Source organism: Condylura cristata, unplaced genomic scaffold (genome assembly GCF_000260355.1).
Source record: "Condylura cristata isolate star-nosed mole 26May11 unplaced genomic scaffold, ConCri1.0 scaffold00004, whole genome shotgun sequence".
Taxonomy (NCBI): Eukaryota; Metazoa; Chordata; class Mammalia; order Eulipotyphla; family Talpidae; genus Condylura; species Condylura cristata.
The window spans coordinates 65,307,764-65,322,874 of record NW_004567105.1 but is presented as its reverse complement, the minus strand read 5'-3'; the positions used below and the strand labels follow the sequence as shown (position 1 = coordinate 65,322,874).

At 44.2% G+C, this 15,111-nt stretch overlaps 1 protein-coding gene across 2 annotated transcripts in view; it reads right to left on the bottom strand.

Annotated features, from left to right (window-relative positions):
* Positions 1-3,146: 3,146 nt before the first annotated feature.
* Positions 3,147-15,111, bottom strand: part of SEC22C (SEC22 vesicle trafficking protein homolog C (S. cerevisiae)) — a 23,621-nt gene continuing 11,656 nt past the window's right edge. For both annotated transcript variants that reach the window (XM_012735327.1, XM_012735328.1), the window contains exons 3-7: positions 13,739-13,902; positions 12,780-12,959; positions 10,333-10,451; positions 9,485-9,550; positions 3,147-7,875 (exon numbers count right to left, since the gene is read on the bottom strand). In XM_012735327.1, coding sequence (XP_012590781.1) covers positions 7,675-7,875; positions 9,485-9,550; positions 10,333-10,451; positions 12,780-12,959; positions 13,739-13,902 — 730 coding nt within the window. In that variant the 3' untranslated portion in view covers positions 3,147-7,674. The remainder of the gene's footprint in view (positions 7,876-9,484; positions 9,551-10,332; positions 10,452-12,779; positions 12,960-13,738; positions 13,903-15,111) is intronic.

Sequence of the window (15,111 nt, the reverse complement as noted above, 5' to 3'; positions counted from 1 at the left end):
GCTGGGCCATGTGGGTCACCTCAGGGCGGACTGGGATCAAACTCATGCTGAAGTGGCCTTAGACTCTTAGTGCTGTGCTTTCACCTGCTGAGCCACCAGGGAGGGCCCACAACTAATATATTCTTACAAAATATTCTGCAGACATGTGCTTCCAATCTCATAAATGCATTTTCCAGTCAGTTCGTATCGCTCCTCCCATGCTGCCGCGTTTCCTTTACACCTGCTGCTTGGGCCTGTAGCGAGGGCTGGAGATCCGCCTCAGCATGCACACCACACTGTTCCTTCATCACCACAAACAATGCCTCAGAAAACATTTCCTTCACATGAGTCTCCTTAAGGATGACATGTGTAAGAGTCCCCCAGGGACAGAACCAGGCACGAATCTTCCACATCATGACCTGCGCGCACCGGTGGGTAAATCTGGGTGGTGACTGGAGGAGCCTGTCGGAGCCACCACAGCAAAGTACCACAGGCAGGAAGGCTTAAATGACAAATTTATTTCTTCACAGTTCTGGAGGTTGAAAATCTGAAATCAAGGTGTTGACTAGTTTCCCTTAGGGCCTGTAGGCTTTCAGCCATTGGCCTCTGTGGCTATCACCTGTGGCCTGTGTCTTGTTAATGCAGCGGCAGGTGAGCCTGGGGCACACCCACCCGATTATGGACACTTGAGCTAAGGTACATGCAAGTGTGAACACCTGTGCCTAGGAGGGAGGGGATAAAAGGGTGGTGCCCCTCTGGGGAAGGGGGCTCGAGCTGCTGTCTCCCTGCTGGCTTGTTTACCTGCTTACTATCAAAGCCTGTAAGAATGACGCCAAGGACTCCAAAATTCTCCTTCCAATTGCTAGAAACGACGGAGAACCGACCCGGCTTGGGATGACTCAAAACGGGACCTCTTGGTAATGTGGCGACGGGGGTCTTCCCTCTGTGTTCCGATGGTCTCTAGTGTGCATCTATGTCCTGAATATTTCTCGTAAGGACACCCGTCATACTGGCTTTCGGCCTGTCTGTATGACTTCATTTTACCTTAATTACCGCCTTAGAGCCCCTTTTACAGTTAATCGTGCTAACAATGTGGGCGTTTACATGCTATTAACTTTTTCTTTGAAATGATTCTTCAGTTATGATTACATTGTGAGGTATAGGGGCAGCATGGGGGTTAGCACTTCGACTTAAATTTGGGGAGGACACAATGCATTCCATAACCGTGCTCTTACTCTTCAGATTCTTGTGCACGAGTCCAATGTCCCCTTGTTCCCTGTAACACCTGGTGCCAGCAAAATTTTGCCAAAGGAACAGGCATTAGGTGGTATCTTAGAATTTTAATACAAATGTCTGCTTTTAGTAACTTTAAATAGCATATAGTTACTGCCTTTGGAGGGGGAGTCTCTTCCAGAAAATGCCTTTCTATGGAGGTTACTGGTCTTGCTGAGTTACAGGAATTGTTTGTATAGTTCATTCCTTATTGGTTTTAGACATTGAAAATATTTCCTCCACATTCTTATAACTTTTTAAAAAAAGATTTATATATTTATGCATACAGACTTGGGATACAGGCCAGAGGTGCAGGGGTGGTGAGAGGCTTCACCAGAGACAGAGTGGGGAGCAGGATAGGCAGATTGACCAAGTACACTGCTGAGGGGAGCAGCGGGCGGATCAGGAGAGGTCTGCGTGCCCTGGCTGTGCTTTAACCCACTTTGCCACAAGAAAGAATGAGGCCCCCCATTCTTTTAGCTTTGCCATGAAACCCTTATTTGTGATCAAATCTATTACTCATTTTGCCTGGAAGGTTGTAGCCCTGCTTGACTGGCCGGTTTGAAAACCACTCTTCATCTGAGGTCACAAAGATACTCTCGTAGGTGCTCTCTGATTGCTTACTTCACCTTGCACATCGGGGGCAACCTTGAGCTGAGTCTGCAGGGGTGGCCCTCACACCCCACCAGGTACACCCAGGTGGATGCCTCCTCCAAGCTTCACTCCCCCGTGGGCATTGCTCTTGGGTGCCTGGCTGCTACCTGGCCCCATTGGGGTGGGGGAGGGCCCAAGAAAAAAGAAAGCAATTCATCAGCTTGAACTGGCACCCAGCCCTCCTGGCAGAGAAAGACCCTTCCTGGGCCAAGATCCCCTTTTATTCTTTGTGGGTGCTGCCAAGTGCTATCCAAACACCTTGTTCCCAACCCAAAGGACAGAGCTCTGCACAACCCTGTCACTGGCAGCCTATGACAGGCCTCAATTCCACACCTAAAGCGACAAAGGGGTTGCACCAGATGGTATCTAAAGACAGCCAGCGGGGGGGGGGGACCTCCCTGGTGATGCAGGAGTTAAATACAGTGCTATCAAGCTGTTGCCACCCACTGTCATGGGAATTTGATTCGGGCAGGGGGTGATCCACATGGTGCTGCAGACCTCTCCTGTCCTGCCCACTGCTCCCCTCAGCAGTGTATTTCAATCAGTCTGCCTGTTCTGCTCCCCACTCTGTCTCTGGTGAATCCTTTCACCCCCTGCTCTCTGGCCTGTGCCCAGTTCTTGCATGCATAAGTAAATAAGTTTTAGTGAAAAATAAAGACAGACCGCTCCAAAATCCCAGAAGTCAATAGCTCAGGGGTCTATTTTGAAAGTCTGTGCCCTCTTCCAAAAGATTTGAACTCAAGGAAGATTGCAGAGAAGCTTGGGGTACCCATGACCCCATGTGTTTAAAGTGGTCAGGAAAGGTTGGTGAATTTGTTTCTGGGAATTTTATCAGCTGCTACAGGAATGACTTATGCAAATGGATGCAGTCCCGATGGGAACTCCAGGGTGTGGCTGGCTGCTGCGCCACCTAGTGACCACTTCATGACAGGCTGGTCCTGAGAGTCTCAGCTCTGCACAGACAGGGCAGAGCCTGGACCAAAGGCAGGTCGCCCAGCCTCCAGGGCGGTGTGGCACCGCCACTCTGGTTATGCCAGGCTCTTCCTGGACTCCAGGCTATGTTTCAGAGTCTGAGGGTTTACCGTTGAACGAAGACTGTTGGGGGTTTTGCACTTGTGTGGACTCACAGAACCGTATTTCCCTTTTGTGTCCTTTTTAGAGACACACCATTATGCCAGAGCCACGTCACACCAAGTAGGAAAATGGACTCAAGTCATAATAATTTTTCACACAAATACAAGTTAATAAGCACCTTAGGTTTATTCTTCTCACACTTCTGAAGCCACCTCATTTAATTTACATATACATAGTATATAAACAGCAATACGACATTCTTTACATATATTAACATAAGTTTAGGTTTTACTACTCTGTGAAAGTTTGTTAAAACATACTCATCTTTTACTCAAAATAGATCTTTATTATTACATGAAAATGTAAAAAGCTTGTGTTACGGGGACATCAAGCCTTCAAAATGAACATGGGAAGTAAATGGTTTTGCCCTGGTTAAATCAGCCTCAATCTTTAAAATAGCAAAACAGAATTCTGGGGGGAGGAGGTTCAAATGATACGAAGGCTTTATTAAACAATACTTTTGAGGCAACCCCAGAATCACAGAAGAGTGAAAGGAGGTATCAAGCACAGATTGGAGGAACAGAATGGATTTAGTAATTTTACCCTAAATAAAAGGCGCTTGTGGGCAACCACTCCGCCCCAGGTGCACATGGGCAGATGTTTCTGTATCCGGCCATTCCCAGATTTTACTGTCAAGTCCTTTTCCACAAGTTCCCTGCCAGTGAGGTTTCCCCAGCAACAGCAGTATGACATCACTGCTTTCAGATGGAGAATCAGCTCTTCACATCTGGGTCAGAACAGACCTGGAGGTCTGGTCCAAACTGCAGAACCAGGTACCCGGGACCTTTAGCAGGCCTAAAGCCTGCGGTCCCCAGGGCTCTGTGCCTGGAAGGCAGGAATAGCTCTGACGGAGGAAGAGAGGCCTCCTCTACCTTTCTGAAGTAAAAAATAAAGGTCACTTACATTACATTATCAAAAGCTGCCCTTTTGTGTGGAAGCTCAAAGGCATGGTTATGCTGCCTGAAGCCTGCAGAGCCTCCACATAAGCCCAAAGCCCATCCACACTGAAACCACGGATTCACCCTGTAGTCTCCTCACTACCCCCTTCGGCCCCTGTGACAGCCGGCCAGAAGGCCAAAGATGTTACAGATACTGAATCTAGGTTGCCCACTGTGGCACAGGCCTGAGTGGAAGAACCAAGTCACTCTCCAGACCTTCTGACCAACTGACCAGGACACTCCTCCCCTCCCTCATCTCTCAAGGGCGCATATTCTCTACCTCCACCTTACTAGCACTCCCATGCTCAGCAGAGCCGCCCTGCACCTGTGTGGGATTCTGTACCGGAATATCTGGAAGGCAACGTCAGAGCAGGGCTTGACACGTCGGGAATCCATGAACACTGCCATTCTGCCAGTTCTCAGCCTACATGCACCGCAAGCCACAGGCTCCAGGGCCAGGCCCCCCCAGGCCACAGTGAAGGACAGAAATGGCACCCAGGACAAAGGTGCAACGTGCTCCCCACGTGCCGCAGACGAACTGCGTGTTGTCCTCCAATAGAGAACCCCCAGCTCTGCTCCTGGCATACTGCCTGCTTCCTGTGCCCTAAACAGCTGACCTTGCTTACTGCTACCTTTGGCTCTGAGATGTGCTGACCACAAAAGTGCTAGTCCTTCCATGACACAGTCCCAGATACACACAGGTGCTCCTTGGGGGACTCGGGGCAAGGGAGGGCCCCAGAGCAATCTGTTCCCACTTAAAGTTCCTACACACCCCATACCGATGACACTTAAGGTAGCTTTCTAGCCCCTCCAGAGACTCCAGTTGTAGATTCTGCTCCCAGGAAAGGGGTGTGGAGCAGAGGTAGAAAGGCAGAGGAGATCTGGAGAATGGGGGCACCTAGGAAAAGGGAGCTCAAAGTGAGGAGGACAAGCATGGTGGTTACATGCCTTCATCTCAGCACTCATCCTGACACGTTTCCCACCCCTTAAAATGTCAGGCCTTGATTCTTGATGCCTGTCCACAGAGTTTGCAGATGACAGGGGGCCCCACGCACATTCTGGCCACTGCAGACAGTGGCTTTCTAAGTCCCCAGAGGGTATACAGCCCAAAATGTGGCCTTGACAGTCTCTATTCAGGACACAGAAACTCGGTCACAGTCTTGCCACGGTCAGGCTGGCCTGGGGAAAAGCAAGCCAGAGTCTGTGGCTTCACAGCACACTTGAGGAAGGGGACCCTCTGGGCTTTGGTGGCTTGGTCAGAAAACTGTCCCAGTCCACTGAGCCTCCTTTCTTCTGGAAACCGCAGGTGGGATAGAACACATTCTGATGGCCAAGAGCTTGTGGCCTCTGATCCCAGAAGGCACTTCTGAGGTTTTGTTTTCAACATTATTTCATCTAGTCCTAGAGTGGGCCCTGTGAGGTCAGCTGGCGGGTGGCGTTTAACTGCTGGGAAAACAAAGGTGCTCACACAGCAGGGAGTCCCTGGTGGCGTGAGGCCTGCGCTGTGGAGCCATCTCCCTGGCATCGAGGATGACACAGGGGCCAGTGGCCTGAATCAGGCCCACCCCAAGCCTGGTATTTCCCTTGCACAGTGTCCAGAATTTCTTTCCTATCATGAGTCACTTGCTCCAGTGAGCTGAGGCTTCTTTTGGTTAGTGTTTATGTGCTCATGATGTTGCACTGTTTGTTTAGTGCCTCTGATCCCTTTCGTCTGCAAATGTAAATCTCAAATCCCATGCAGCTATGGAAAAGCACATCCAACAGAATGTGCTACTCGGGTAACAGGTCTACCAGCGCATTAGCGCTCATCACTCGTCACTGAGTGCGGATACAGGCTCAGCGCTCCTAGCACCTGGGGAGCGGGGTACACGGCAATGCCGCCCCATGGGCTGGAGGAGAACAGGTTAAGCTTTTCTTACCAAGTCTTAAAGTCGTTTTTTTGTGCTTCTAACCTAAAAGGGTTTGTCTTTGTTTTCTGACTTACCATTCTACTGTACCATCTCTTCAAAATTATCTCCCATAAAGTCTGAAAATTCACCTGCCAGATAGGCAGAAAATTACACAGTTGTGAAGTAAAGAGACAACTTTGAAGTTTCTGAGAATGTTGCCAATATAGCTTTCACATCCAGATACTTGCTTAAAAATAGAAAATTTCTATTATAAGAAAATAAAATTACTATGGCAACAGTTTTCCCAACACAGTTCCCAGTCACATAAACTATTTTTTAAGTGATACCAGGGTAGCTCACTAACAATATACCAATTAACAATGACCAAGTGCAAGTGAACTTAAAAGGACATTTTTGTTTTCTCTATTAACTCAATAACTGCTGCAAAGGCTTTTGACTTTTAAAAACTATCAAAATAGTCTCTTTAAAAATTTATCAAAGCCACATATTTCATCCCAAAGTATTCCATGCAGTTGTGATTAAACTATTCAGATTCCAGACTTCTACCAAGAACAATCCAAAGGGCAAACTCCAGAAATGGCCTCCAGAATGGTACTGGACAAGCCAGGCTGAAATGTCTACAAATGCAGGAGACTGCACATTCTGGAAAACAATGACTAATCGGTATTTTGACAGTGAGAGAAAGGAAAGAAATTTTGAGAGTACAGGATTAATGATACATTTCATAAAGATTTTTTAAAAATTCACACCTACTTATTATTTGCTCATTAAAAAAAAAAAAAATGAGGCCCTTGATCTAATGGAGATGACTGGGAGACCTTCTGGGGACAAACCCAGGATCGAGGATTTGTGATCATTCAAGTGACAGGCAAGCGGCTGCCACCCATGGGGCGGAAGACGGCAGCCTCTCCACCTGACCCTGTCAAGGCTGCTGTGTGAATCCTGTGCTTCCAGACCCACTTTGCAGTCACTTATAAGGAATCCTAAAGTTCTCACTTCTGTCATGCTTATTAGCTTAGGATTCCACTAGTATTGGTTACTCAATTAAATTTTGAAATATTCAAATATACCCTGCAAATAAATACAAAATATTTATGTACCCATACAGTTCCACCACCATAAAGGGTTATGCCAGCTAAGTAAACTCAGCTTTCCTAACCATTTTCTCATCTTAAGTCTGCCCTTCCATAAATGAAAATAAGTTCGATATATTCAAATATACTTAAATATTTTAAAGGTATTGCATAGGACCCAAATTATTAAAAAGAAAATGTAAACAAAACCTATCTGGTTTGTATTTATGAAACCATAGCTTTAAGTTTTAAATTCACCCTGTACTCATCCTCTAAAAACAAACAAAAACAGCTAACCAAGTCACATTTAGAGTGAAAGTGGTCCGTTAGTAATTGGGGACAACTGCCAACTACTAAAACTAGTGTTACTAAATCTAGTGGTTTATTGCATCCTTCAATTTAAGAGACCAAAACAATTCCATTCTGATCTTCCATCATAATGCTGCTTCTGACTGCGCCCCCAGACTCTGCCACCCCAGTAAACACTCTGACCTGGAGCTTCTGCAGCCACACTCAGCACACGACAGAGGCTGGGTACCAAGCCAACCCATGCCTTCACCTGCACCTCTTAGAAACCCCCAATTCTCAGCTTATTAGTCCAGTCTGGTAGAAGGAACTTCAAGGGTGGAAGCTTGAGGTGATGTTGAGAAGCAAAAAGGGAATCACAGGTGACCCTCAAAGGAAATCAAAGGACCCACTCATCTCAGGATGTTCTCACACTCCAGAGTCAGGTGGCTTTTCCTGGAGCTGCCTCGTCAGGATCTGATAGGAAGACAGAAAAGCCACTCCTATGTGGAAAAGGACTTGCCAGAGGTTCCTCAGCCCGTGCAGGTACACGTTGCCCAGGCAAATAAAAAGCAGCATCAGCACCACCTTCATAGTCCTGGCAGGACTGTAGAACAGGTACAAATAACACTGAAATGATACATAAGAGGAATCCCAGTCAGAGGTAGTAACATGGCCATAAGGTCAGATGCGAGTTCATTTCTCTCACCTGCCATTGTATGTGTGTCATTTCACACATACTAAACTGAGTAAACTATAATGAGCCTTGGACTCAGTGGATCACCACTGGATAAAAGTGGGGGTTTGGATGAGAGAAATGAAATAGACGATACAGGAAGAGTGAGAGCACAGCACTCCTAAAAGATGTAAGAAATACAGACAAAAATGCCCAGGCTGTGGGCCGCAGAGAAAGAAGGCCGGACGAAGAGGTCCAGACACCTGAAGAAGACTGACCAGCCTACACATGAATTTTGCTTTAGGAAACATGACAGGCAAGAAAGCCAGAGAGAGAGGGCATGCTTCCACCATTTTGGCTCTCCTGAGTGACAGTTACCTAAGAAGAGATCACTGTTCCCTGCTATCCCCCTTATTACAGCTTCCAAAATAGCTGAGTAGGGCAAAGATCAGAAGGGAAAGCAGCTGATTATTTTGTGTAGGGCTCTTACACAGAGAAGAGGCCATTCATATTTTGAAAAGGTGGACAGAGCTTTTGGTTCACGAAATGCCACATCTTTAAAGCACAGAGCAATCTCACAAAGGCACAAGCTTCAGTGGAAGGGGACGAGTCTGCATTGCAAGAGTTATCTAAGAAGGAATGTGAACTGGGGGCAGGAGGTGGGACTGCGAGGCCCCTGCACCCCTGAACACCAGGCTGTCAGACAGGTGTGCAGGCAACCCCATCCAAGGTTTGGGACACTTGTGTTGCAAAAATTTCAATCCTATAGTGAAAATTTCTTTTTGTACAATCATGTAATTCTTTAAAGTATGTGATTTTAGGGTGTATGTGGAAGACAGGTAGTTACCTGAGAACAGAAATTTTAATTTCAAAAAAGCATAAGCCTCCTAGTCCATGGGAAAGGATAGTATTTTACTAGAATCAGGTTTTTATTGGAATTAACTTTATCTCTAGGGTATTCAACTGCTCCTTTTTACCCCAACCTTTAAGTACAGAGCTATAGTTTATCTGAAAATAACTAGATAATAACGAAAGCACTCTAGTTAATGCTGTAACTTGTTTCATTTCTAAAGACAAATTTGAGTCGATGATGTTACTATTAAAAATAATAATTTTTAATCTAGTAATATGTTTAAAAAAGACATTTTTTCAACAGATGTTACTTCTGCAGAAGGGCATTTCTGTACTTAAGATTGTCCTGAAATAAACCAGAGGCCAGGCTGCCTCACACTAGAGAGACCCAACTCAGTCTCCAGGATAATCCCATCTACCACTTCTTGGAAGTCAAGTTCAAGTTCCTGGCTTCTGTTCTGCTGTCAAAGGTCCCACTGCTTCAGTCAGGGACTCTGCCTATCTGAATCCAACATCCTTTCTCTGTAAAATGAGAGGAATGGACAAGATGGGCCTGAGATTCTTTGACTAAGGACTGGTATTGTCTAAGACTTGAGCCAAGGACTTGGTGGTTCAAAATTACAATCTAAAAACTTGTCGACAGTTCCAACAGAAGGAAAAAATAAGCCAGCGGGTTACTATGATTCACCAAAACAACAATATTTCACCCACCTGGAAAATGCAGGCTACAAAAGGGATAAAAAAAGCTAGAATATTTCCAATTTCCTCATGGGCAACCTACAAGACAATGAGGAATGCAAAAAAAGAAATATTTAGATGAAAGGAAATATTATAACATAAAATACTCCTTTGTCATCCTGCTCTGGTTGAATCTGACAATCCCTGGCTAGGTGAGACCCAAGTCCCTGTTTATGTACCAGACAGGGGTTGACATGCAACCATTTTCAATGTCTCAGACACTCCATGCACTGAGACACGGTGGCAGCATTATGGCCCCATTTTTAAAAGTAATACCTTTTCTACTCAGATTGGCTCTGTCCTTTTGGAAAGGTTTTTGAAAAACTTAAAAAAATATTTTAAAAGCATTTAACAGAAAATTGCTTTGAGATGAGTGGAACTAGCCTATCAACTTCCTAGTGTACAGTTCTTTGGCCAAGAAATAAGGAAGTGGTATCTGGATGATATAAATCAGACCATGAGACAACTTTACCCAGGGAACAAAGGGGCCTGATTCTTAAAGTCTGAGAATCAAACTTCTGCCCTAGGAGAAAGACCCAGCCACTGAAGTGACTCCTGTGACCCCAAGGGACATGAGGTGATCTGAGGCTCCCTGGTAGCCAGCTGTCTGCTTCTCAATCTCCCAGCAGGTCCCTTAACTTCTGAGGGCAACAGGTACAAAACAGCAAGTTTGTGTATTTTCCCAACTTGCTCCAAAGAATAAAATCAGAAAAAAAATTTTGAAACTTTAAAACCTTAGTACATAATAGCCTTAAACGTACAATGTAGCCCCACCAGTTTCATCATGTGCCCTTCTCTTTAAACTGTAAAGAAAAAGTTACCTGTAAAGAATGTTCTGCGAGATGAATTCCACGAATGAGATTCAGAGCAGCACACATAATGTTGAGAATAAGGGAGAGGATACCCAAGGCTGTCACTGGTTCCATTCGGAAAGTAGGAGCTTCACAAAAAAAATAAGTGGCTAGTGAAAATAATTTCTATATGAGAGAAAAATAAACAAAGACATTAACTAGATCTCCACTAATGATAAGTTCATTATGTAAACACACAATTACAGACATGTTGATTTTAAAAGCAGCTGTGGTTAGGCAGGAGAAAGGCAAGAAATGAAGGACAGAATGGATCAGGGAATGTGAGGTGAGTTTCTATCAGAGCACGCACAGGTTTTACAAGTGCTCAATTTTCTTTCTATTTAGAGCAATGCTTTTCAAGCCAGGGGTGAAATGGCCCCTCAGTAGACATTTTGCACTGTCCTGGGACAATTTGGGTTCTCACAACTGCAGCCATTTAGCAGGTGCTAAACATCCAACAATGCACAAGACAGCCTTACAAGAAGGAATTTTCCAGTACATGTCAATAAGACTTAGGCTGAGCCTAATGATTTAAAGCAATTTATGGTTTCATTTGTAAACTAGCTGCCAAATTCTGAAAGTACTTCCATTGTATACCTCAGCTAGTAAAATGCTATAGCCTTTTCCTGATAAGACAGTATCCAGTGTCATGTGTGCTTCCAGAATTCATACCATATGCATTTTTTAATTATAATTGGGAAGAGAAGAGAAATATTATTTAAGCTACAAGCTATTTCTGGAACTCTAATTAGAACAAGTGATCCTTCTCTCTTTAAATATAAGTGCTGAAATTGATTTTGGTCTACCCATTCTCTTTCTATGCGCTTTTTAAATCATCCTTTCTTGTCCTTATATTTCATACACACACACCCCTACTGCTACCCAACAGATGATTATTGTTAGTGTGTTAGAAACTACAGTGAGTAATTCAAAGGCCTGTTGAAACAGAACATGCTACCTGTAAAGATTCTAGCCTCAGGATAATAGGGTGAGTCAAACCACAGTAAAATGTCTTAGCAACGTGGGCAAGTTGACACTTTCTGGATTTGTTCCTCTTGTCTAAGTGTTTAAAAAAACAAAACATAGATGACAAAGTTACCCACATCTTCAGAGATAGCAAAGGAGAAGCTTGGGTTTCAATAACAGTCTTCTATAAAAGTTAAGTTCATTCTCAAAATAAATTACAACTTATTAATTGGTATGAGAGCCAATCCACAAGTTTACTGGTTGGAACAAATTAAAATAAAACACAGAATTATGCCAAAATGTAAACATTTTTCAATACACCACTTTAAAACTTCAAGCAATTTAGTTTAGTATCAAACAGTTAAAATAATTAGACTGTTATAGTATAGACAACTCTCTCTTTCAGAGGACAGAATTCTTAGAATGTAAATATGCACTAACTTTGTTTATTCTATTGCCAAAAAAAAAAAAAAGTGGGTTATGTGCCAATGAACTGATTGAGCAGACATCTGATTTCTGTATGCCTTTTAAGCTCTGTCACTTAATATTCAAATACTTGTTAATTTATTATGTAATGGAAATGGTGATATGTATTAGATCTAGTTCAATCATGTATTTTTACTATCTGGGAAGGTGTGGTTAAAGCTCTGTGGGAGAAATAATTTGTCATTGTTCACTAGATTGTCAAAATCTAGTGCAAGAGCTGACCTGTCTAGAAAATCAATGAAATGCATTTATTACCATTGAGAGAAGTGGGTTTAATTATATGTAACTGTAAGTTAGCAATGCAGGGATCCTGCTTCCTTCTGTGCACTGAGTAGCTAAGGGTCACTAGCAAAGCAAGCCTGGAATGCCAGGGCTCTGTGCTCCTGCCTACTGACACCCAATCTTCAACTAAAGACTATGCACAGGGACAGAAGGATGCCCCAGGTCTCATGGAGATCAGAGAAGAAGAGCCCCAGCTCTGACCTCTGCCCACTCTTGTGCTCACAGCCTCCCTGCTGCCTCCACCAAGGAGGTCAGAGGCTTCCTGCGGAGGGGTGCACTGCAATATATCACTACATGATATGATAGGATAAGAGAGGGAGAGGGAATATGTACAAATGTCTACCATTTACCAAGTGACTTCTAGTAAAAGAGAATGAATCCCCTTACAACATCTAAACTTGTAGATCTCACCCTTGTTAAGAAAAGAACCTGCTAAGACATTCTTCTTCTCAATTTCATGAGTTGCTTTCCCTTAGATCAACCTACTATCATTAATATCCAAGTTTTTCATAACAACCACCTGGAAACAGGCAGTCCATATTAGACACCTTCCTCTCCCCAGACTTCAAAAAACAACTTTCTACTTAAAAAAAAAAAGACAAAAAAAAGCAATGCCCATTTGAAACACTTATATCACACTTCATCAACATCACATCAACATCGGAGAACAGCAGGTCACGTACCGGGCTCCAAGTGCATCTGTGTGTGACCATTTATCATCCCATTTGCCAGATCTGTGTCTTCCAGAGTGAGAAACACTGGAGGCCGGAACTTGAGCTCCTCCTGAATTTTTTCTAAACTGCTCCCCATCTGAGTAGAACTTGCATAGTTAAAGTGACACTTCACTTTCTGAATGATGCTGTCTGCAAGGACAGAGCAATCCAAATTGAGCATTTTCCTTGGAATGGAGTACAGAAGACATTCATACAAGATGCAGTTCTTTTTTCTTTTTTTTTCCTCTTTGCACTAATCCTCTGAAATTTGCTTATCTCTTTTCTTGTGGTTCCCCTCCAGAAGGTATCTTAGACTTGGGGCACGCTTTCAGGTCTCAGTAAGCCTACCGTGGGCCAAAACTCTTTAACTAGGCATTTACCCACTAGGGGATAGGTAATTTTTTTTAATTTTCTTTTTTACTTTGTGCCCATATGACTGGATCCCTTTTAGAGCATCTACCAAGATGCAGTTTTAAGCAAGCTAATACATCAGCCAGACTCTGGCAAGCATAAAGCTACACATAAAGGTCATATGATGACACTTGTCACTAGTAGTCTTACCAATCTCTTTGAGGCAGAGTAATTAGGGCATAATCTTTCTATAAAGAAGGCAATACTGCCTTCCAGAACCTCAGTACAAGGTAGTCCAAGAATAGGGGCTTGAATCTTAGCTCAGCCATTACTCATTGACAAGTACAAGTTCCACCATCCTCCACCCTCTCTCCAGGCTCTGGAGGCCAGAGTGTTAAACCTTGAAGCTTTCCAGGACACTTCAATGACTCTGGAATCTCATGGTACAAAGCTGTTCTTCAGTGACACATTATAGCATTTCAAGTGGTTTTCCTTGAGGGTCAAAGCTAAACCCAAACTGTAAATTCTACACCTGCAATGCCACATAACAGACAATAACTATGAAAGAGGTTACAAACCAAATTCCAGAAAGGCATATGGCCGGACCGCTAGGCCAATGCAGGTGTTGTCATAGGAAGCTGTGAATTCCCACCACAAGGTCTCCAGGAAGCAGAAAGCCATGGCGGCTGGATACTGGTAGGAGCAGATAGCCATGCAGGCCACATGCCCCAAAGAAGAAAAGCTGAAACAAAAGAGCGACATCTACGTTATCAGAGGAAAGACCTAAATGTTCCCAAGACACACCAGACACAACCTTGCCTTAATTCTGGACTCAGTAGGCCCTAAACAGTGCTGGAGTTATTAATCACAGCTGTGTCATCCCTTCAGCCAACCCTGCCTGGAACCACCTTTCTTCATGCCTCTGTAGGGTACAGCAATATTAGCCACACAGTGCGTGATCACTCTCAGTGATCCATGCATAAGGGATACGTGTCCTACGAGAGGATGTAACCTCAGACTACACTGCAGCTATTGAGAAAGTTGTTTTTCTTTAGCCTATATTAACAGAGCTTCTTAGGTTCAATCATCTCGACCTGTGGATTATGAATTTGTGCCTGTTCATATGCACACAACTGCAAGGCTGACTCTCCTAATGCTTTATTTAGGACTCTGGTATCTATGAAAAGTAAGACTGGCCTATAATTTTCCTTTCTTTCACACGGTTGTCCAGTAAGCTTTACTCTGGTCTAATAAAATCAATGCAGGGCTTTTCTTCTCTTTTTCGACTGCCAAGATACATTTCAAGTTCTGGGGACTCTACTTCTATCTGTGGTGTCTACTGACTCCCCTCACTGTGGAATATCTTTTAAGCTTTTGTCATTTTTTGCTGAGAGCTCATCACTGTGTAAGTTTCTTTTTTCCTCCATAAGATTCTCTCAGTACCTGAGCTGTGGTGCATTCCCAGAGTGGTTCTGTGCTTCCCCTGGCCGGCGACTCCACGAGTGTCATTGTCTGGAACCAATACTGACATTTGAACCTTGGCTAAGTGATTCACTACACTGAGGAGTATAAACTCAAAGTTCAACCCTGCATGAAACACAGGGGCAAGGGTTCAATCTCTCCTCACCCAAAGTCACACAGAGGTGAGTCAGCCCATACTGGTGGACAGGCCTCTTCTCACCTACCAGCACCTCATGAGGGTTGTAATCTGACAAAAATCCTTCCCAATGCCTGGGACTGGCTGCAACACCTCACCAAGGCCTCTCCCTTCACGGGTGCTGAAGCTCAAACACAGAGCTCAGTGGAACTGATCACTCAGGAGCCTCAGTGTCAGCTCACACAGTCACCTTCATGACATTCTGTATCTTCTTTGTTTTGGGGGATTTCTTGGAAAATCCCAAAGATTTCCCATTTGGGGGGATTTCTTTCAAGATCAGCTATTTTTTTTTTT